Source organism: Silurus aristotelis (assembly GCF_946808225.1).
Source record: "Silurus aristotelis genome assembly, chromosome: 4".
Lineage (NCBI taxonomy): Eukaryota > Metazoa > Chordata > Actinopteri > Siluriformes > Siluridae > Silurus > Silurus aristotelis.
In genome coordinates, this window is record NC_139577.1 from 7,960,107 (window position 1) to 7,984,008 (window position 23,902).

At 40.2% G+C, this 23,902-nt stretch overlaps 2 protein-coding genes across 5 annotated transcripts in view; one reads left to right on the forward strand and one right to left on the reverse strand.

Annotated features, from left to right (window-relative positions):
• mnat1 (MNAT1 component of CDK activating kinase) overlaps window positions 1-1,652 on the forward strand; it is a 10,733-nt gene extending 9,081 nt beyond the window's left edge. For both annotated transcript variants that reach the window (XM_083540091.1, XM_083540090.1), the window contains exon 8: window positions 1,094-1,652. In XM_083540091.1, the coding sequence (XP_083396217.1) occupies window positions 1,094-1,211 (118 nt within the window). In that variant the 3' untranslated portion in view covers window positions 1,212-1,652. The remainder of the gene's footprint in view (window positions 1-1,093) is intronic.
• A 296-nt stretch (window positions 1,653-1,948) lies between these two features.
• On the reverse strand, window positions 1,949-23,331 carry lrrc9 (leucine rich repeat containing 9). 3 transcript variants are annotated; one of them, XM_083539862.1, is made up of 30 exons: window positions 22,839-23,331; window positions 22,168-22,386; window positions 21,867-22,007; window positions 21,457-21,520; window positions 20,843-20,913; window positions 20,430-20,612; window positions 20,092-20,247; window positions 19,843-20,015; window positions 19,600-19,731; window positions 19,281-19,463; window positions 18,582-18,711; window positions 11,266-11,401; window positions 10,732-10,878; window positions 8,627-8,751; window positions 8,046-8,258; window positions 7,651-7,770; window positions 7,355-7,465; window positions 7,134-7,256; window positions 6,920-7,060; window positions 6,650-6,827; window positions 5,752-5,972; window positions 5,506-5,628; window positions 5,159-5,289; window positions 4,964-5,072; window positions 4,698-4,834; window positions 4,246-4,385; window positions 3,340-3,554; window positions 3,123-3,191; window positions 2,913-3,032; window positions 1,949-2,788 (listed from the first exon to the last, which is right to left on the reverse strand). In XM_083539862.1, exons 1-30 carry the CDS (start codon window positions 22,890-22,892, stop codon window positions 2,564-2,566), a joined length of 4,290 nt encoding a protein of 1,429 aa, XP_083395988.1. In that variant the 5' UTR covers window positions 22,893-23,331; the 3' UTR covers window positions 1,949-2,563. The 3 variants fall into 3 exon arrangements, with proteins under 3 accessions (XP_083395988.1, XP_083395987.1, XP_083395986.1); XM_083539861.1 differs by having other exon boundaries at window positions 4,246-4,382; window positions 7,355-7,546; XM_083539860.1 differs by having other exon boundaries at window positions 7,355-7,546.
• Window positions 23,332-23,902: the final 571 nt, after the last annotated feature.

Consider the following 23,902-nt stretch of genomic DNA (forward strand, 5'->3'; position numbering starts at 1 on the left):
ATAATCGGATAACCACTGAGATCAGATAGCGAAAAAATTATCAGTGTGCACTGAGAGAGAGAAGAAACTCATTAACTCCAGTTTCTTCTCCGCATGCTGAGACGTAACCTTCATTGAACCCGAAAATATCTGCTGGAATATTGATCATAACCCCGAGGCCACGCTGATATAAGCATTGCATCGGTTCTTGAGAAGGTTCTGGAAAGTGTCGGGTTCTGAGTTCCTGCACTGGATATGTTGAGACTCGCAGCTCTGCTGATCTCAGTCTGATTGTAAATTTGGATATGCCGATGAGCCGAAAGCAACGTTTGACTTGCAAACCCTTTCTGTCTTTTGTTCATGCCTGTGTGTGTGTGTGTGTGTGTGTGTGTGTGTGTGTGTGTGTGTGTGTGTGTGAGAGATGTGCTTTTTACAATAATAGAACATAAGGAGGCGTAAAGTTTAGTATTTGAGTATTTATGATGATTAATTTTATTTATATTTGAGTATTATTCACAAAATCAGTTTTTTTTTTGTTGAGATTCAATTTGAGATTAGGTCGCACAGAAACATCAAGCCCAATCATAAAACATGACTGATTTCTGTACTCACAGCGGCTCTATGCTCAATGTGGGGGGAAAATCCTGTTTGAAGTACAGAAAAATAGAATTATTTGTTCAAAATGAATGTGATGTCATTTCTCAGCACGTAAAAACGACCCAGTGTAGGCTGAAGAAAGAACTCGCCTTCAAATCAGTGTAAATAGTGTAGAGGAAAACACTACCCTATCAGTCACTGAATAAACGGGTTCTGATGTGTGCTGAAGGAGTGTTTCGCCCCCTGCAGGACACACACATACACACCCACACTTCATGTTGAGGTTTTTTCTGTGCATGATGATGATTTGCACAGAAAATTCGCTTTCTTTGTCTCCCATGCTCTCTTTCTGTTTCTCTTTCTCTGTGCCGGGTAATTAGTATAACCATGGTTACAGTTTTGTCAGCACAGCACTGCTGTCATAATTTAAGAGATGTGAAAAAAAAATAATGCATATCTCTCTCTCTCTCTCTCTCTCTCTCTCTCTCTCTCTCTCTCCCGCTCTCCATTCCCTCAGCTATCTGAATCATGTAAGAGCGGCGACTCAGCAGGATTTAGCGGGTGGCTATACATCAGGTCTGGCTTGTCACAGAGCCATACAGGACGCCTTCAGTGGTCTGTTCCCCTTTGTATAAACGTGTGTTAATCTCTCTCTCTCTCTCTCTCTCTCTCTTTCTCTCACACACACACACTCACACTCACACACACACAACCTGTGTTTGTATGAGTGCATGGAGGACAGATGACTGTACCTCTGATGATGTTCCTGGTGTTTCTGGTTAAAACCCCACAGGATGAGCAGAGCTCCAGATGAGGTGAAAATGTCAGGTTACCCTCATACAAAATATTTACTATACACACAGGGCTAATTCTGTGTGTGTGTACGAGTTAGGTAAATATCTTGCATTGGACAGAGACACATACTGCCTCCTTCATGCCTGTAATATTTTGTAAACAGTAGATTACTCATTGCTGTGGGTTAGTTTTAAACTTGTACAGCTATTTTTCTAAATGTTTTTTTTTTTTTTTTTTTGTGAAATTGGCTTAAATAATAAAAGTATTATAAAATAATATTACCATTTTGCTGTTATTTGTTTCAAGTGGGCATTTCCTGGGGGTGGGGGGGTGGATATATATATATATATATATTACACTATATTGCCAAAAGTATTCACTTAGGTGTGTGTGTGTGTGTGTGTGTGTGTGTGTGTGTGTGTGTGTGTGTGTGTGTGAGGCAGTCCTGACCTGTTTGCTGCCATCCTTGTGGTCCACCTCCAGCAACAATCTGGGCAAAACTTATATACACACATACATCTTATTGCTTGGCTATTATTTGAACTAACAAAGAATAAAGACAAAACCAATGCAGTAATCAGTTTACATATTTATAAAATCCATTTTCTGAAACTGTATACATATCAAATGGTTTACAAGAAAGTACTTTATTTATCTATGTTTACACACTGTCCACTTGCACAGCAATACCACGCTCCCAGTGTTCCTGCTACTTCTGGAACGTGTCCTGGAAGTCTTCTTTTCTAAGCATGTCGAGCACATTCCGCGTTTTGCGCTGAATGGTGTCAAAATGAGGACTTTTGAGCTGGATCTTTATCTTCACGAATGGAGTATGAATGAAGGCGAGTAGGGTGGTTGTGGAGGTGAGATCATCTTGTTTCCGGTGAGAAACTCATATGAGGAGAGCTCGGTGACGGTGCATTGTCGTCTTGGAGCATCCAGGTTTTTTTTTCCACGCCACAGATCTGGTAATTTTGGGTGAATGTTCTCCCTCAGACGTTGTAACACACATGGTCAGAATACCACCAGTTGCACAGCTCCCGATGTACACAGGACGATGTATTTTGGCACACTGACTTATGAATGTCTTGTGACTGTGTGGGCAACCTTGTGCTGCCATCTGCTGCCATGTTACAAAACTAGTCTCAAACCTTTTTGATACCACCTCGTATGTATGTGTGTATACCTGCTCTCAGATTCTGTGTGTGGCTCTGAGTGTGTTACTCTGAGCGCTCTGTGTATTGGTCTCTCTCTGCTTCCTGTCCATGCGTTTACCGTGTGTGTCCTCGGCCTGGCCGCTGATCAAGCTCTCTTGACCAAGCAGGTGCTGTGTGCCCACACCCAGGGTGGAGTTTCGGGGAGGTGGAGCACGGTACAGTACCATAGGAAACGGCACGTCCACACAGAAGGGTGTGAGCTGAATAGATTATACAAACATAAAACACACAAACAGAAGAAGAATCATTGGGGGAACAACACCTTCAGACACGTGTGTGTGTGTGTGTGTGTGTGTGTGTGTGTGTGTGTGTGTGTGTGTGTACCTCAGTACACATAAACTCTGCTTGTGTTCGCTCCTCCAGAGTGACCTTGATTCCATCGAGGACCTGAAGCTGAGGGAGACGCAGAACCACAGACAGCCGGTGAAGGGAGCGCCGTGCCACCTATACACAAACACACACACACAAACACAGTTAGTGTATTGTGACATACAGAAACAAAATGCTCTGTCAATGCTTGTGTGTGTATCTTACCGGATTTCCCACCACAGACAGTTCTATAAGCGATGTAAGACCCTCCAGTTTTTCCAACTCGCTGATATCCTACAACACACACGAACACACACTCAGAGACATGCATGATACAGAAATGTATAGAAAAAGGAATGTACACAAACTGTAACATGTGCAGCTTGTTCCTCTGACACTTCAGGTGTTGTAGGCGTGTGACCTGCACGTGTGGGTGTGTTACCTGCAACTTGTTGTTGTTGAGGTGTAGGCGTTGCAGGTGTGTGAGCTGAAGGTGCGTTAGGCTGCGCAGGCGGTTGTCGTTCAGGCTTAGCTCGATCAGGCGTGTGTGTGAGCAGAACCATCTGCCGATGAGCGTCTTCAGCCGGTTCTGATCCAACACCAGCTCATGCAGGAGACACAGACCGTCCAAGCCCTCCACCTGCATAATCTCATTACCTTAAACACACACACACAATAATTAAACACATTTATAATCAATGCTTCACTAAGTAATAAGCAATGAAGTACAAACACTTTGTTACTGTACTTAAATAGATTTTTTTTTTCTTTTTACTTTCACTCTACATTTTTACACAAATATCTGTACATTCTCCTTCTTACATTTTCAAAACAGGCTTGTTACTTTAGTTTTAAACTATTTGGTGAAATGTCAATATTTTTTATTTGTTTTTAGCCAATTAAACTGTTTCCTGTCATTGCATGGCTTTTTCAATTTACCACTGGTGTATAATTTCCTGGCTCTCACACATCACAGATGTAGACTAGTTTACAAAACTAACAACAAGTGTAGCAGAAAGCAAAAAGAAGTCTGGGGTAACATGGATGAGACAGAGGGAGTCAGCGATGTAAACATGACTGAGAACAGAGACATTCCTGATCACCTAATCACAAAACTGATCATCGTCAATGCTGCAAAATAATTTTTTTATAAAGTTTCTTTAAAATGCTCATTGTTGCAATCATGTTTTAAAAAAACAACATGATTCAGGATGCTTTAGGATGCTGACACTGATGGGATCCCATTTAGAGATGAGCCTGACATAATAAAGAAAAAAAAAAACAACGGCCTCAGCTCTACATGATTGTGTGTGTTATGTGTGTGTTATGTTGTGTGTAGCTTAGTCACCCTGCAAGAACAGAGCTCGAAGGCTGCTCAGACGACTCAGCTGCATATTACTCAGGCTTGTGATGCCGTTATAGCCAAGATAAAGAACCTTCAAGCTGGGCATGAGAGGCTCCGAACTCTCCATATATACACACTCCCTACTGACACAAGAGAGAGGCAAATAAATAAATAAATAAAAAATTCCCTTACATAAACCTCCATGGTAAAAACCAACTGTGGTAAAAAATGTAAATAAAGAAAAAAAAAGTCAGATGACTAAATCAAAATATTATTACTAATTTATCAAATAGATAAATATATATATATATATATATATATATGTTTTTTTTTATTGGAACATTCAATAAATTATAAATATCGCATTTCTGCCATATAGCAGACAAGGGAGGACACAGATGATTTCAAAGAATCGGCGTAATGCATATTGTATGTGTGTTTGTGTGTATAGATACCTGTTGCCCTTATTATTCTGCTGTCCATAGCCGCTGGAGAGAACTTTCTGATAGAGCTGCTGTCTGTTGCTCTGGTGAGAATTTGCTTTCTGACGTGGCAGAATTGACTCAATGTGATTGTAGTTTAGATACAACACCTGTGATCAGGACACACACACGCACACACACGTCACAATTCTGCTTCAACGTAATTTAATCTGTCTGTCTGTATCTATCTATCTATTTTTCTGTCTGTCTGTCTGTCAATTTATCTATGAAACACACACCTTGACATTGGGCAGGTAGATGAGGCCACCAAAGGAGGTGAGATTGTTTCGCTCTAGATTCACGTTGCGTAACTTCACAAAGAGCTCAGCTGGAGTCAGATCCACCATCCTGACAGGAAGAGGCAGAGATTCAGTGTTGCATGACCACATTAGGACCTCAAATGCACTATGAGATGTTAGAGCTGAGGTGTGTACCTGATGGAGCAGCCCGGGAGTTTCAGCTCCTCCATCTCTCCGTGGTTACAGTGACCAAGTTTCTCAACTAACATGTCTACATTAAGTCTACCTCCAAACATGTCCTGCGCATTCTCACATTCGGACACTTCCTGTACACATACATTATAACAGTCTGTAATACATACCCTACACAATGTATACTTAGTAATAAAGATGCTAAACCAGTGGCAGTCAGTTAAATGTGTTTAAATGTAACCACATAAGCAAAGGCAAACTAAAAATCTAGGTAGATACGCTGAACGTGTCTCAGCTCTGCGTGTGTGTGTGTGTGTGTGTGTGTGTGTGCGCGTGTGTGTATCTCTAACCACAGCAGCCCCATCTAGTGCTTTCAGAGATGGCAGGTGAAAAATGACATAAGCTCGATAATTGTCCAATCTCCTTGCTAATGGGTTGCCATACAAATCCAGGATGATCAGGTTGCTGAGAGCCTGCAGGAGACACCGAAACCATCATCATCATCATCATCATCACTTCAATCATCGCCATCACTGTTATCATCAGCATTGTCAATATAATATTGTCAGCAATAAGTGCGTGTGTGTTTTCCCAACCTTCAAGTTAAAGATGTCTCGGGAGGTGCTGATTTTGTTGTTGCTGACATAAAGCTCAAACAGCAAGCTTGACTGTTGAACTCCCTGCAATGAGGAAATGTAGTTGTCCTCAACAGAGAGGAAGTGGAGATTCGTCAAGCGATCCAACACAGAGGGGTCCAAACAATGCAGCTGATTACTGTTAACGCTGAGTCGCATCAGACGCTGGAGCTTACACACACCTGCAAAACAAGCACACACACATACACACACACACACACACACACACAACACGATGTTACTTTAAGAAAAGGAATGGTGTGAAAGACAGAGAAAAAAGGATGGGTGTGTTTATATATGTGTGTGTGTGTGTGTGTGTGTGTGTGTGTGTGTGTGTGTGCTTATATATATATATATATATATATATATATATATATATATATATATATAAGCACACACACACACACACACACACACATGTGTGTGTGTGTGTGTGTGTGTGTGCTTATATATATATATATATATATATATATATATATATATATATAGGTCTGGGGTTCGAGCCCCGGTATCGCCAGGCTGCCACTCTTGGGCCCTTGAGCAAGGCCCTTAACCCTCTATGCTCTGGGGGTCCCTTACGAGGGAAATATCAAGGTCCGTGACGTCGGAGTGACGTGGGGCCGCCTTCCCGTGGGCTCACCACCTGCAGGAGGGACCGTAAGGGACGGTGCTTTGAGGATTGGGCAGTAGTCGAAGGCAGGGGCCTGCTTAGACTGCTGCCCCCGCGACCCGAATTACGGATAAGCGGGAGAAAATGAATGAATGAATGAATGAATATATATATATATATATATATATATATATATATATATATATATATATATATATATATATATATATATATATATATATATATTACCCTCCAGTGTACAGACGTAGTTGTGGTTGAGTGATAGCTCCTCCAGTAGGGGGCAGTGCTGCAGACCCTCTATGTGCGTGAGCTGGTTATTATTAAATGAGGCCCAGCGCAGATTTACCAACTGCTCCATATTGGTAAGGTTGGTCAGACCCTGACCATCCAAATTCACTGCTGTGATCTACACACACATACACACACACAATTCACCCTCTCAGAGTCTATAAGCTGAACTGAAATGGAAAACTGAAAAGTGATTTTGTGTTTGAATACCTTGGCACTCCACCCTGGTTCGAGGTCAGTGGTGTATGTCCATGGCGATGGTTTGAGGTGTGTGAGAAGCTGGGCCACATTGAGAAGACTCAGGCAGCGTGGATGATCGACATCAGTCCGGGAGTGAGAGAGCAGCAACTTCTACACACAGAGACAAAGAAATAATTGCAATTAGGATCTAGGCATAGTGATTACTGTACACAGTGACACTCACCGGGTTGATCTTGGAGCTGGAGTTTATGTGTCTGTCTGCCAACTCTTCCTCTGTTACTAACACTCCATCAAAGTGTGTGAGAGTTTTCAACCAACCCAACACCACCATCCGCACTGATTCATCCTGACACACACACACACACACACACACACACACACATTTACACAGGGGCAAATAACACACATCTCAAATTTACACCATGCTACATTATTGGGGTTTACCAGACTCCATGGATTGTGCCTGGTATCGAGGGTCTGTAGAGCCGGGGCATGTTTGCGCAGGATACTCATCTCCTTTTGGACTCGGCTTAGTTGGTTCCAGCACAGGTCCAGCTTTTTGAGACAAGGAAGTCCTTTAATGCCTTGCAGAGTCATGATCTGGTTAAAACTGGCATCCACATACTTCAGATTGGGCTGATGGGATGAAATACACACACTCACACACACACTCTGAACGTTTGTCCACACAAAAAGAATGGGGTTTACAAGAACACAGCAGAACCAGATAAAGATCTCACCAGGTGTGAAATGTCCTCCAGGTGTGTGAATGCGTTAAAGCTGATGGTCAGCTGCTGCAGTGCCGTGAGGCTAGAGATCCCCTTCAGCCTGCTCAGACTATTCCCATGAAGATTAAGCACCTTGCACACACCACAAACACATTAGTGTTCATCCAAACTCACCTCAGTCTTGTGTTGGAAAATGTGTACTTCAAACAGAAGCTTTTATGCAAAGTGGTGATGGTCATAAAAATTTGGTTTAAAGGGTAAAAATCCTAAAACATGAATCACACTCTATTGCAAGCCACCATATTAGATCGATTATTATGGTATGGTTCCCCAGTAGATACGATGCAGTAATACTAATAACAGTGTGAGATGTGAGTGTAAGAAAAGTGGAATGTTTTGACCCTTACGGTAATCTGGCTGAGGACTTTTGCTTGAGCTGCGGTCAGGAAACCTCTCTTGTCCAGGCTTAGCAGTTTAGGTCGTGGCATTGGGATGGGATTAAGAGCCAAAACCTGCTCATCCAGTGCCTGCTCATCATTAATCACTGATGTAGCACCATCAGTGAAATCAGGGGCTTTGAGAGGGCCTGGGGTATATGAGCAGGAGGACTGGCATTTCTCCTAAACATAGAGTCAATCTTTCTTAATTAGGTTATATTATATAACATATCTTTTTACATACATACTATAATGTATGTATATTGTATGTATGTATAACCTGTAATTGAAATGCCCCTTAATTTTTTAATCCAGCAGCACTTTTGGTTCTCTGAGTGTTGTTTTTTCATACTTACTGATTGTCAAGTTAAGATGATAGATAGATAGATAGATAGATAGATAGATAGATAGATAGATAGATAGATAGATAGATAGATAGATAGATAGATAGATAGATAGATAGACGGACGGACGGACGGACGGACGGACGGACGGACGGACAGACAGACGGACGGACGGACTGACGGACAGACAGATAGCAGTAGAGTCACCTGTGTGATGTATTCAAAGTCGATGAGATACTCCGGCAGAACGAGCTTGTGGTCAAAAACGTACCAAAGAGTATGTGTCTGACTGCAGTCACAGCATTCCTGCAGCACAGAGGAACGCACTTCTCCTAAAACACATAAACACACAACACACATTAATACTACAGATATAAAGGAAGTACAACAGAGTGTGCCAAGAGAAAGTCAGCACGTGTGTATAAAAGTGTTAAGATATTTAAAGTTGCACTATTGGGGAAAAAAAATGGTCTAAAGTAAACGTAACTTCACAGATACAAGATAACAAAGATATACAAGAAGCAAAGTTATAAGACACACAATTTCCTACTTTCTGTATATCTTAAATGACAGAGTTCTCATTCAATGAGCCATAAGTAGTTTATTTACAAACTATATATACATTTTCTGGTTTGTTTGAATTGTCTTTGTGTTTTCTAATTAGTTATTTTGTGTTTGAATTTGTGAATTTCTTTTAGGGGTTCAAGCATGTAGTGCAGAAACCCTATTGTAATTGTAGTGATTTTTATGATTTTTATTATTACTATTATTCCGCCATAAAACTGATTGTAAGGCCTAGATACTTGAAACTTGGCCAGATGGTAGAGCTTAATTTAGGGAGAGGATGAGAAAGTATCAAGCCAGTTGCCCTAAGGGGGGCGCCACAGTCCAAAAAAAACATAATTTCACACATTTTAGCTTAGCATAGCTAATTTGTCATTGATTAAAAATGTATGTGATATATGTAGTATATGTCGCTTATGTGGTATATCTTTGCAATCACAGAAAAAGCCTATTTACAGATTTTCTCTACAAAATTGAAATGTCCAAAAGCTACTTTTACAAACTAGCCCTGGACTTTTTACCTGATTGGAACCAAACCAGTGCAGAAATGTTCCCTAGGCAGTAAATATAAATAATTTATAATTTTTTTAATAAACTTATAAACTTATAATAATATAACTTTCGACTCATCGTTGCAAAGGGTCACCAAAACGTTAAAAATAGGCGGGGCCTCTTTTACTAAAATGGCTATAACTCATGAACAAAATTAGATATCTTCACTAAAAGAGGTAGGAATGTGTATGAGCTCAATCTTTGGTCAAATGAAATTATTGTGTAGCTTTGCCACTTGGTAGCGCTAAACAAGGAAAAAAATTAAAATGGCTATAACTACGCAACCATTTGTTTGATCGACCTGAAATTTGGCAGGCAGTGTCTATGTCCAATGTCCCACAAGGGGGGGACAAAAAGAACATTCATGTATCTCAAAAAACATGGACGCAAGCAACTATTACACAAGGTTAACAAGGCCAATCGGAATGAAACTCAGTGGGCATGTTCCTAATATTTTTTTTACGTGCTTGAACCTTGGTAATCACTGCTCGCAGCTATATTTTGAGTTTGGATTTGTTCATTTGTTTTGCACTTCTCAGCCACAGTATAAATGCCCATCCTGCCCAACTTCAGGTGTCTAGTAATGGGATGCAGGTTTTCCTCATTTCAATGTATATGGCAGCAATAATTTTCTCTTCAATCCTGACCAATCTCCCAATCCCCGATAAAGAATGACACTCCCCTTAATATGATGCTGCCATCACCCTGCTTCATGCTGCTGGTGTGCTTGCTTGGGGCAGACAAACCAATCCCAGCCCTAAAGCCTTGTAAAGCCTTTGGTCTCTTGGTAGCTTCTAAGTATTAGCCTGTTTATTCTGACAATTAGCCTGGTGTTTGATCTGGAAATTGATTGGTTCCACCTGAGGAAGTTTACAATGGTATACCCTAAAGGGCTGGTCATTTGATCAAACCAGGTGTTTTACTACCTAATTAGTAATAATCCTTCAGAATGTTTTAGAATGTATTGTAATGTGACAAAAGGTAAATATTGTCACAGGGTATGATGACTTTCTATCTTTTTTTGCACTGTATATATAATGTTAAATGCTCTTTACATTTAATCAACTATCACATCAAAAATACATAGATTGACTAGAATTCATACCTTTCTCTTTTTCTGTCTCTCATTCACACACACACACACACACACACACACACACACACACACACACACACACACACACACACACACACACCTTTGTATCTCTGATGGATGATGTGTTGCTTAGCACTTGTTTTGCGGTACACTGACTGAGCTTTGGGATAAAACCTTGGGTCCACTGGTGTTCCAGCACTCAGAGGAACACTGTGACCCAGAAATGCTTTAGAGATGATCAGCTGACCTGTGACACAAACACAGAGCATTTAGAAATGTTCCACAATACACCCACAGTACAGTGTCTCAACAGAATAAATGTGTAGTCGTCTCTAATCAACAGTTCAATTGCTTCTACACCTCTACACTTCTACACCACCAAATACATAATTTAATAAACAATTAAAAACCACAGTCAAATTCAATCTGTGTATGTTAGCTGTTCTAGATTAGTCTTGAAAATGAAGCCTTGCACTTCAAGTATAAAGGGTTCTGCTGGAACACAAAAGGTGCAGAGGGAGAGTAAAGCAATAGTGCTTTTCACATCCCATCATTATCACAAAATATAAAGGTGAAAACAACTGTTCAGTGTATTCTAGATAAAAGCTGTAGATTATCAGGTGCAGATCCAGACCGTGTTTGAAGAGCAGAGGGATCTCTGTGCTTTTGGTTCCACGTCTGGTGGCTTGTCGTTCAAGAAATCTTATACAGGGCTCCTCACAAATGCTTACACTGTTAGAAAGAGGCACACCACCGGCTCTACCCATGGCCTGAAGAAACACAGCAACATACACACAGTAAACCACATGCAACGCAAGCTTACATAATGCTATTGTCTAGATTCTTTAGAGAATAAAATAGCTAAAGCTGTTCTAGAGATAATGCTAGAAGTAATCAAATATGGCTCACCTCTAATGCTGTTTAGAATACATATAAGATAATTTATAACTATAAAAAAAAAATCTGTTGAGTATTCCAGATTACGCTAAAGAGATTATTCTAGATATTACTAGTAAGGTTATTCTGGAGATCATCCTGGAGAGGTTAGGAATAAATTATTCTAGACATTATTTGGGACTCATATTTAGAATAGAGTGTTTTTTTTTAGATTTGTCAATAGTTGATAACTTCAGTGCTTCCGTGGGGGGGATCATAAAAGATCGATCTAGATCATTTTTCCCCAAACTGTGGCCCATAGGGCAAATATGGCCCACCCTCACATTTGGAATGGCCCTCTGAACAATGCCAGAGACATTTTTGAAAATGTTTTTTTTTTTTTATTATATGTTTAACTCATATCAGATCTGTATTTGATAATAACGATTTGCTTTTAAAATAAATTGTCCCTTTAAATAAGGTCAAGGCACCGAAAGTTGTTTGCTGCCATAACATGAAAAAATTCATACAGTTTTTCTGGATTCTGGTCCGCTGTCATTACAAAAGCGGCATCTAGAGGCGAATCACTGACACCACGTGCTGTTTGTTTTTACACGTGAGAGCGCTATATTTATTTATTATAATTCATAAATTATATACTTACATTTATTCATTAATATATTTATATTTAATTTCTTAAGCACATTTTCATGATTCAATATGCAGTTTTGTTTTTTATTTTTGTAATAAAATATAGTTATATTTTGTGTAGCGGAGAGCTACTTGAAGCATTTAGGGCTGATTAGGATCACAGTGGACCAGGTGTGTTGGTCGGAACACCACAGAGTAAAGTATACATTTTAACAAACAGAATTTATCACCAATAAGCAAATTTCAACATCAGAGAGGAGCCAGTCTTTAGCTGTGCCTTAACAAATAATTGAGGGTTAAGTACAGCAGTGCTAAAACAATGAGGCTTCCTTTGTATCCTCCAGAAAGAATGGATCTCCTTAGCTATGTTTGAGCTTTGGGACAACTTTAGATATGCATGCGAGGAGAATAAAATTAATGTCATGCGTCTAAAGATCCAGCACATGTAGTGGAAGAGTTTAAGGTGCGGTCAGTGAATCCTGTGTTAAACAGAGTGCATTGTGCTCATACGTGGGCAGAGTGCATATCAGCTCCAGTTGACTCAGAAGGTAATTGTGATTGAGGAAGGGTGTGCATGCGTGTGTGTGTGTGTGTGTGTGTGTGTGTGTGTATGTGTGTGTGGTTTATTCTTATAGGACGCACACAAACACCAAATACATCCAGTCCGAGGCGGATAATATTCTTAATGCACATCATCCATGCCTGTAAACACATCGACCCGCTCACTCGCAGCAGATAATGCTATTTTTCAGTTCCTGCTTGCTGGAGAAACAGTTTCTCTTCCGGGATCTCGTGCTACTCGTCTTCATTATAAAAGCTCCCTTTTGCATAGCGTGACAGCACTCCAATGCTATTCTGCACCTTGTTAAATGGCCTTTTGCCCAGCTGCCCTCAAATTGTGTGCAATTTGCTCATTAGAAGTAGTCGGCGGGTTCTCTTCATCCTCTTCAGCATCCAGTATGACTGGAGGAGGAATAAGCCAAGCAACGAGCCTAGTCTTTGACCTGTACATCTGCAGATCTTCCATGACCTCTGGCCAATGGGCCAGAGTGCCCTGGGGAATTGGAGAACCATCAACAGGACCACTAAATCCGCAATCAAGTCATCTGGGTATCATGCCACTTCTGCCTTCATTGCAAGGTTTGCAGGTAGCACTGGATAAATCCTAAAGTGGTTTCAATAACTTGACAGTGTTGCCATTTTCGACTACTTAGTCCCTCACTCTTAGGGTGCACCACTAAGGAAAGTGCTCCAGCAAGCCACCCCAAGAAAAGGGTATAGGAAGTCACTGCATCCAAGTCAGCCACACTGGATGAGGTGTAGCCCAGAGGTTTTAAGTTTATTATGGACTCAACCTTCAGTAAGACAGTATGCATTGCCTCTACGGAAACCGGTTGAACCCTTATGACGGTATACAGTGCAGTCTAGACAGACTTGATCTCCCTCTCCCATGTGCCCTTGAAGTGCAAAAAAATCTTCCGCTTGGCTTGGAGTTGTTTGAGTTCAGAAGACATGAAGTTGAAATAAGATATTTCACCTTTAACATGTGTGCACTGGTCTGAATAAAACTTAGCTGGGGAATCCATACCATGCACCGCTCCAGCGGTAAGTTATTTGTAGATCATGCCGGAACTCTTTTCTGAGCCCCATCCTAGATTGAGGGTCCAAAACAATAGACACCAGTAAAGTAAAACACTGGCTTAAATAGGCATAGGCCACTGGCAGGTCAGCCATTTTTTGACTGACGGCTTAGACTTCCATCTATGGCACTCTTGGCATTGGTGTTGTACCCTTTTAATTGCCTCTCTTTCGCGGAGAATACAAAAGATACGCTGTATTTCCGCAAAGACCTGATAAAGCTCTGGGTGACAGTGCCAAGCATTATAGTCCTGTGTAAAGAGTTTTGTTGCAAGGTGGAAAGGGTCCAAGACAATAGGGTGCTTAAACACAGAATCTAGCCATTCAGACCGTTGGAGCCTACATCCAACCCATATGATTCCTTTGCCAGGGTCCAGCTCCGGGTAAGGTCAGGAGACAACTGCTTCGAAGTACTGCTTTTCATCCCTTAAGGTGATGCAACTCTTCCGGGAAGCATCCTGGAGCAGAAGATCACAATCTCTGCTTGCTGCTAGTCTGCTGCTGTTAAGGGCTCAGTTTGGTCTGCACATCCTGTGCTACTGCCTCAACCATATTCTAGATAGAACTCCTCACAAAGTTGGGATTCTGCATTTTCTGATATCCTGTTTAGGTACCTCTCCAGGGGAGGATGGCCATTCAGCAGGTCCCTTGAAAAGGAAAGCTGGCCCTTGGCTTTAACAATTAGGTTGGGATAATTCTGCTGAGGTCTTGCCACAGGTAACATCATCCGGCAGCTTCCACATAGCGCCAGATACTCCCTGCCGTATGCTCCTGGATCTCTGCGACACAACTGCCCACAAAAGACCTTGAAGTTGCATGACTCAGACTGCAGCCCGGTTAACACTGTTGTCGAGTCACTCCAAAGGACTGTCTGATCTGTCTTCACTGTGAGCTTTCTTTTTATCATCTTCACCAATTGGGCTGCTGTCAGGGCACTGCAGAGCTCAAAGGGTGGAATAGAATGCTGATTGCTACCCTGGAATCAGCTGCCAGAAAGGCCAAGTATACCTGGGATACCAAGGATACCCTGGGTATCTTCAGTTCTCAGGTAAGATACCGGATACTGATGCTGACTGGCTTGTCTTCAGATGTTTGCGAAACAGATTCACTTCACTTTTCAGAAAAGCTAAAGCTGAATTTTATTTATCTGAAACTACAGAGAATCTAAATGACCCAAAAAAATTCTGGAAAACTATGAAGTCATTATCTGCAACGACTAAACCAACAGGGTTTCCGGTGTCTCTAGTTAAAAATGGTGTGTCTATATCTGACAAAGTAGAAATGTTAAATTGTTTTAATGAGCATTTCATATCATCTGGATCTTTGTTTAATTCTGTTGCTTCTATAGTGTCGGAGCCTGTAAATGACACCTTTATTACTGCTGACAAAACTTTCAGTCTTAGCTCCTTCTCTGTTGCTGATGTTCATAAAGATCTGAAACAATTGAATCCTCGAAAACCTGCGGGCCCAGATCACTTAGACCCTTTCTTTTTGAAATTAGCTGCAGATATCCTAGCTGAACCTTTGACGCATCTTTTTAATCTTTCTCTGATCACAAACAAAATTCCCAAGGTATGGAAGTCTGCTTATGTTTTGCCACTTTTGAAAGGAGGTGACCCTACCTTGCTAAATAATTATAGACCTATTTCCAAACTTTCAGCTTTTGCTAAAGTGTTGGAATCTTTGGTTAGTGAACAAGTAAAAGAGTATTTAAATGCTCAGTCAATTTTATCTAAGTATCAATCTGGTTTTAGGAAAAAAAAAAAAAAACAGCACTACCACTGCTGCTATAAAAGTAATTAATGATATAGTCAAAGCACTTAATGATAAGAAACACTGTGTGTCTATGTTCATTGATTAGTCCAAAGCATTTGACACTGTTGACCCTAGTATATTAGTGCAGAGACTGATCAGTATAGGTATATCTCAGCACTCTGTGGGCTGGTTTATAAACTACCTCGCTGATAGGACTCAAGCTACGCAAGTTGATGGCCTAACGTCAAAATATTTATCAATCTGTAAAGGGGTCCCGCAAGGCTCCATTCTAGGGCCACTTTTATTCACTATTTATATAAACTGACTAGGGGAAAATGTTCAACATGCATCTTTCCATTTTTATGCAGATGATACGGTCATTTATTGTTTTGCAGCTACCATTAGGAAGGCGTATGAATGCTTGCAAACTGCTTTTGATAGAGTGCAAGCACAGCTTTATCATTTAAAGCTTGTGCTTAATGCAGAGAAGACCAAAGTAATGGTATTTTCAAACTAACAAAAAGAGTTAGACCTGAATATTGTTACTGACCAGGGTAAAACAATTGAGGTAGTTTCATCTTATAAATATTTAGGATTTTTAATTGATGAACACCTTTCTTTTGAGCTTCATATACAGAATCTAGTAAAAAAGTTTAAATTGAAGCTAGGTTTTTTCTTTAGGGACAAATCTTGTTTTACTTTTTCTGCTAGAAAAAGGCTAGTTGATGCCACATTTCTCTCTATTATTGATTATGGTGATCTGTTGTATATGAATGCCCCATCAAAGTGTCTTCAGATGTTGGATGCTGTGTTTCATGGAGCTTTAAGGTTAATTTCAAATTGCAGACCTCTCACGCATCATTGTACACTTTACTCCAAAGTGAATTTGCCCTCTCTGTCAAATCGCCGGCTTACTCACCTTTATATTTTTATATATAAGGGTATTATAGGCAGGCTGCCAGGCTACATATCCGAATTTTTTTCTTTTGTACAGAGTACTTATGGTTTACAGTCCCAGAAAATTCTCTCATTAAATGTTCCTCAAGCTAGGACAGAGTTGTTCAAAAAGGCTTTTATGTTTTTTGCACCTTCAACTTGGAATGACCTACAGAAATCACTAAAGCTACAGTGTCTAATTTCCTTAAATGATTTTAAACATTATGTTAAATCTATAGAACATGAGTCTATCTACACATGCAAATGTTTTAATTAATGGCACTTTTATTTAAATTGAAATGCACTTGAGTTGTCTTTTGCGTTTTTGTTTGTTTTGTGATTGTGTGATTTAATTTTGTTCTGCTATTTTGGCCAGGCCTCTCTTGAAAAAGAGATTCTATATCTCAATGAGACTAACCTGGTTAAATAAAGGTTAAATAAATAAAAAAATAAAGAGACAGACCCAGCTTTTTCAAAAGGCACCACCGAACACGGATCGGTTAGGAAGCAACCATCTGATCAGTAAGAGCTGGGGAATAAGGTCTGGGTAATGGGTTGCATGGCAGTAGGTGCAACTCAGATTCCCACTTCACCCATGCCTTCTGCAGATCCTGAGGAATAACTGTGTCATCACAGCCACATATTGTTTAGCCAGCATCTAGTACACATTACTCATTGTCAGTGCTCTGTACGCCAGAGTTTGGCTCCTGTAGCCTAAGGTGCGTGCCAACTGAGTCAAAGGGTCAGTTCTGACAGACCAGGTTTGTTGTGCAAGAGCCATCTCTCCATACTGTTAAACCTTGCCTCTGTTGGTAGGTGTCTGAGGACCTCCAGTATATTGCAGGCCCACTGTCTGATATTGAACCCTCCAAATGTCAGTACCTCCTTAAGACTGTCCACCAGCTCTTTGGCATTAGCTAGGGTGTGCACGCTCTTGTGGCAGTTATCCACATTGAAGCAGCACTCCACTGAATGCCTTAGTGTTTCACCCGCACCGTGATATGTATTATGACTCGTTTGTGGCTGACACTTCACTTGGGTCAATCATCCTGACAGCTCTCATGTTGTAACTTCTTAATCTCTGCACAGTACCTCTACCTGTAGAGGGTCCCTGGCTGAGCATCTCTCCAGACTTTAGTCTTTGTAGGACTGCTTCCTTGGATGCTCTGAAGGGGAGGGCATCCTGCTTATTTAGCAGAGGTGTGGCGTATCTTAGGATGCATGTAACATGTACTCGCTTCATCCTGGTCTCCAGGAACTCCAGAGCATCCTTACCCTGTTTGGATTTTATCACCAGTTTGCTACTTATGTATGGCTTCACATTCTGCATTAGCTCCACTGTCTGTTTTGGGACACTCTTGAAGAGACACTGCTGGGTACTCTGGGGCCATGGGATAAGGTGTGTGGGTCCTTAAAGTGTCCATCCTAAGCTCGTGCAAATGGCCACCGGACCTCCAGGAGGGCCTAGTCTCACCAGCTCAATAGGAGTAAGTAGATGGGGCAGTTGGCACCAGTCAGCACGATTGGCCTAATGTGATCAAATGGCTCAAGGGAGGTCTGCCAGGTGCTTGTACCTCCTTTTCAAACTGGCGATTGGGTAGGAATGATCTGCTAGACCCAAGCATTGTGAGGTGAAGGACTCGGTTATCTGGAACTTTCTCTTAAAGTTTGTTGTGGATAAGATTTTGAATGAGACAGTGGTTCCCTTCAGGGTTTGAACTTCCTGAAGAATTTATTCTTATAGGACGCACACAAACACCAAATACATCCAGTCCGAGGCGGATAATATTTTTAATATGCGTCTTCCTTTCTGTAAACACAACAACCTGCTCACTTGTGGCTAATGCTATGTGCCGCTTCCTGCTTGCTCACATAGTAAATGTTTTGATTACCTTAGTAATGCGTCTGAAAAAACTACATCGTGATAGTATTAATGCTTAATTAATAGGCTATATTTATCTCTTAAAAAGTAATGCTCATTTGGCTGTATAAGCATTATCTCCCCCCCCACACACACACCTCCTCATTAAAGAAAGGATAAATTATGTGGCCCTCACAGAAAAAAGTTTGTGGATGCATGATCTACATTATTACCTTATAGCTGGCAGCTGATTGAAATCCATTCTCAAGAATGTTCAGGATTTCAGTGGTTTGTTGGATTTTCTCTGCGCTTTTCTCGGGATCAGACACATAAAACAGATACTCCAGATGGCGTTTGTAGTTTCTGATACACACAAACACACACAAAACCATGATATCAGACTGAGCTCTTACAGTTTCCCTGTTCATATAGATCTAGTTCTGATTTTTCGAATTGTCTAATTTTTCCTGTAGTTCTGGGCTCCAAATTATCCCTAGTTCTAATTATTTGCTGTAAATCATAAAAACTCAAATAATTATTTTTTTATAGTAATGTAGAAAAAGTAAAAAAAAAGCGTACCCACAGTCAATACAATATACTGAATTTCAATAGTCATTAATAGCTATGAATTAACTGATCAAATATCAATTATTGACAATTGTTTATTATACAGGGTGGGCGACAGAAAAGTAGCTTGCCTTCGTGGCACCGGTATTAGAAGCAGGCTACTTTCCGTGGCCCACCCTGTAACATGAACTAATAATGAAAAAATTATTGGATATATATATATATATATATATATATATATATATATATATATATATATATATATATATATATATATATATATATATATATATGAATGATGATGTTGGATTAACTAATTAGTAGTGCGTCCCCGTTACTCAGGACCTGTCCTGTCTCTGACTCACTTTGAGAGGAGAAGTGAGGACTTGCTGTTGGCAAACAGGGTTTGCAGTTTGTCCTCGAAGCAGAGCCGCAGAGCACGGTTGTGCATGCGCACGATTCTGTTGATTTTGATACCGGTAATGTTGTATGCTTTGTAGTCCCAAACACAGAAGCGTGAGATCAGCAGGTCATAACACAGCTTAAACCTGAAAGACACACACACATTAGATATAAACACACACTGTGTCAGAAGAAGAGCAGTGAGGACCTTTGATTCAGAATGTTACAAATCTCAGTTCTAGGTTTAAGCGTCCATGTGTGAGTGTGTGTATATGTATATACCAGGCATCGCTGGTGTTTCCTTCCTCAAAACGAATGTTTCCCACTGTCTCCAATTCCATCACTAGGAAGTGAATTGATGTGCTCTTCCTGTCTCTTGCCATTGCAGCATCGTCCTGGTAACGTACCTCCACCCTGAGAAACACACACTTTATCTGAGAACATCACTTACATACGATATGTTAAATCACATTTGATATACAATCTCTCTCTCTCTACCACACACACACACACACACAAACTCACTCTTCGTATCTCTGTTCCCAGATCTTTATCCGTTCTCTGATTGCCTCCAGTTTCTTCTCCAGGCTCTTCTTGTATTCAGAAAGGTCTGAATTTATGCTCCCCGATCCTTCTGAAGGCACTTCCTCCTGCACACCTGTCAACTTTCTACCCACAGCCTCCAGTTCACACTCCAACTAGAGTAATATTTGATTGGTTAAAAGTGAATGTATCAACATATGCGAGTGCGTTTGCATGTGTGTGTGTGCTTACGTGTTTGAGGGTGAAGCTAAGTGTGTGTATTCTGTCCTCAGGCAGTTTCTGGAGCTTCTTCTTCTGTTGCTGCTGTGTGTGTTTTGTCTGATCAAGCAGTCTCTGAACGCTGCGCACACGCATGTGATAGTACATCATCTTCTTCATCACCGTGGTCTAACATGCACACACACACATATACACAGACACACACACAGACACACACACACATACACATATTGCCTTTCAGTTAAGCATCATCGTCTTAAATTGTTTAACATTATTAATGCATTATCTTTAGAATGAGTATTTCTTTCACACACTCAAACACAGACACACACACACACACGCACACACACCTCTGCAGCGTCCTTGATGTGTTTTGCGGACACGTCGTAAGAGTCGAGTATGTGTAGTGTTGGGATGTGGTATAACACGTGTGTGAAGTAATTACACAGCACACACACTGGGTTCGGATTGGACTGTGGTTCGTTCAAAGCAAGTTCTCTCAGCTCAGTCAGACAAGCCAACTTGGACAGCTCCTAACACACACACATACACACACACATACACACACACAAACACATCATTCAGCTCATATCTTACCTTTTCTGCACACACTTTATCACTTTATTGCCAGAACTATTAGTTTATAATGTTTTATGCTATCAATCCAAAAACTTTTTCTTCCATTAGAATTCATAATGACAAACATTTGTACACTCCTTATAAACAAGGGTATCGATCTGTATTCAAAACAGAAAAGTCACACCTTAAAGGAGCTGATCTTGTTCCCTGACAGATTGAGACTTTGAAGATTCTTGTTTCCCTCTAGACTTTTTCCTAAACAAACATAAAAACAACCCTTTGTTTAATTGATGAATAAAGTGATGAGCATGTGTTAGTCATAAAGCGTATATTAGATAATAGTGTATTGTTTGGTAAATAGGTTTACAGTGGTCCCCCAGAACTCGCAGGGGGTTACGTTCTAAGACCCCCGCAAGTTCAAAAAATTTTGGACGCACCCCCGCAGCCCCTATGGTACCTCAGTGAATTAATCTAGACATTATGTCACTTTAATACAATAATGTGTTTTTAAAATGTTTATAAAATTTGTTATTGAAAACATACTTTAAAATGTTATTCCTAACGTTTCTGAACATTTGATCCCGCTGCGGATTTCCACGAATTTTAAGATAATCCGCAACTTGCTGTTAGTTGGGTTTCAAATAAGAACCAGCAAATTTTCCGAGCCACAAGTTCCGAAACGCAAATTATCAAAAAACAAGCCAAGGAATAAAGTTAGCAAGATGAGAAAAGAGCAAACTGGGAAATTGGAATATAATGATGATGAGGGGAGAATAATTTTAGCATTCACATGCTTACCTATAGTTGTAATTAAATTATTAGCTAGGTTGAGTTCTTTCAGGTTCTCCAGTGTACTCAAGTCCTGGTACACACACACACACACACACACACACACACACACACACACACACACACACACACACACACACACACACACACACAAACACACGTTACATTTACGACATTTGGTAGACTTATTTATCTTTATTTACATTTATCTCATTTATACATCTGAGCAGCTATGGGGTTAAGGGCCTTGCTCAGGGGCCCAGGTGTGACAGCTTGGTGTGGTCGGGATTTTAACTCATTACCTTCAGAACCAAAGTCCAATGCCTTAACTACTTATTAATTCTTATCCTACACAATATTTGTTGCTGAAAGAGGTGAAGTAAAATTGCATAGAATATTTCATCTCCTCTCATCCTAACCTTGATTTCAGATATAAGGTTATTGTTGAGCCAGAGGACGCTCAGGTTTATCAACGACTCCAGTCCCCTCATCTCCCTGATCTTATTATCATAAAGGAACACTTTCTGCAGCTGCACACACTTCTGCAGACCTGAGATCTCCTGAAATACATTAAATAGTAGGTAACGGTGTGTTAGAATAAGTGCACTTTGTCCTGTTGAATTATAAACTGTGATTGGTCCAATTTTCTCAGGTTCAATAGATGATTATTGAAGATGTATGGAATCTACATGGAATGCATGGGGATAAGGCTTTACTCACAGTGAGTTTACACTCTGCCACCCAGAGCTCCTGGAGCTGAGGGCACCAGTCCAGGCCCTGGATTTTGCAGATGTTCTGTCCCACGATAGTAAGTGTGGCCAGGTGGGGAAACAGAGATAGTCCCACCATGCGTGGAAACCCTGAGAAGAACACCTCGAGAGCCTCTACCCCACTCCCATCCTTACAAACACTCTCATATGACATGCCGTTACACGCACACTGAGGAGAGCAAATTATTTTCATTTCAAACCTTATATATACAAAGAACATCAGGAGAAATGTACAAATAATAACATACATAACATGCTTCACATTCAGAAACACTTTACGTTTCATCTGATCACGTTCCCTCAGCTAATAATCACAATAAGAAATGAAATGATTAATAATTAACTATCAATAAATACTATTACTACTACAAATACTACTAATAATAATAATGTTGTTGATAATAATAATGATAATAATTTATGTTATTTATAATAAGTGACAACGATGTACAACAAATAAAATAACTATTTGCCTCTAATTAATATCTTCCCGTAAAAATTCACATTTTCACTTATGCATAACTTGGTTTAACTTAAATTAAGTATATAGTAGTATATGTTTAATGGAGAAAATAAAAAAAAATACAAATAAAACCTAAAATGTCAATGTTCAGTTCTTACCAGCTCTTTGATAATTTCTTCATCATTCGTTTCAACTTTTTCATTTTGAGTCATGATTTCGTTAATAATTTCCTGTGTGCGTGTACAAAAATCACCACTTTACACTAATTTATTATGAACTGTATGTAGAAGCATAGCCAGTCTGAGCTAAGCTACTCTATATAAATTCCTTCACACAGGTCAGTTAGCAGTTCTACATTAACTTATTAATCCAAGTTCAGTATCGAACAAACGGAGCTTAAAGTAAAATTTTCTGCCCGAATAAAGAATAAATTCGGTTAAAAATCCAATTGTTTCACTTCTTGTTTGGTAAAAGAGGATTTCTCCTATTCCACACACCGGAGTTTCTGCTTCAGTCAGATGTTTACTGGTTGCTAAGCGCGTGTGCGGCTCGGTTGCTAAGGCGCCATTTTGAAATTAGGCGCCATATTGGAATTTTCAAAGTAATGTCTGTGTCGGCCAGCAGAGGGAGTTAACACACCCGCTCACTCACAACTCCGCATCTCTACTTTCATTAATTTATAATACTTTATATATATATATATATATATATATATATATATATATATATATATATATATATATATATATATATATATATATATACAGTACAGTCCAAAAGTTTGGACACACCTTCTCATTCAAAGAGTTTTCTTTATTTTCATGAATATGAAAATTGTAGATTCACACTGAAGGCATCAAAACTATGAATAACCACATGTGGAATTATATACATAACAAAAAAGTGTGAAACAACTGAAAATATGTCATATTCTAGGTTCTTCAAAGTAGCCACCTTTTGCTTTGATTACTGCTTTGCACATTCTTGGCATTCTCTTGATGAGCTTCAAGAGGTAGTCACCTGAAATGGTCTTCCAACAGTCTTGAAGGAGTTCCCAGAGATGCTTGGCACTTGTTGGCCCTTTTGCCTTCACTCTGCGGTCCAGCTCACCCCTAAACCATCTCGATTGGGTTCAGGTCCGGTGACTGTGGAGGCCAGGTCATCTGGCGCAGTACCCCATCATTCTCCTTCTTGGTCAAATAGCCCTTACACAGCCTGGAGG

Excerpts from the sequence above, each read along its gene's own strand:
- lrrc9 (XM_083539860.1), bottom strand. The coding sequence starts at position 22,892 with ATGACTCAAAATGAAAAAGTTGAAACGAATGATGAAGAAATTATCAAA. Across the intron at positions 8,752-10,731 it reads CATCCATCAGAGATACAAAG|GAGAAGTGCGTTCCTCTGTG; the intron begins GTGTGTGTGTGT and ends TATGTGTTTTAG. Across the intron at positions 6,828-6,919 it reads AACCAGGGTGGAGTGCCAAG|ATCACAGCAGTGAATTTGGA; the intron begins GTATTCAAACAC and ends ATGTGTGTGTAG.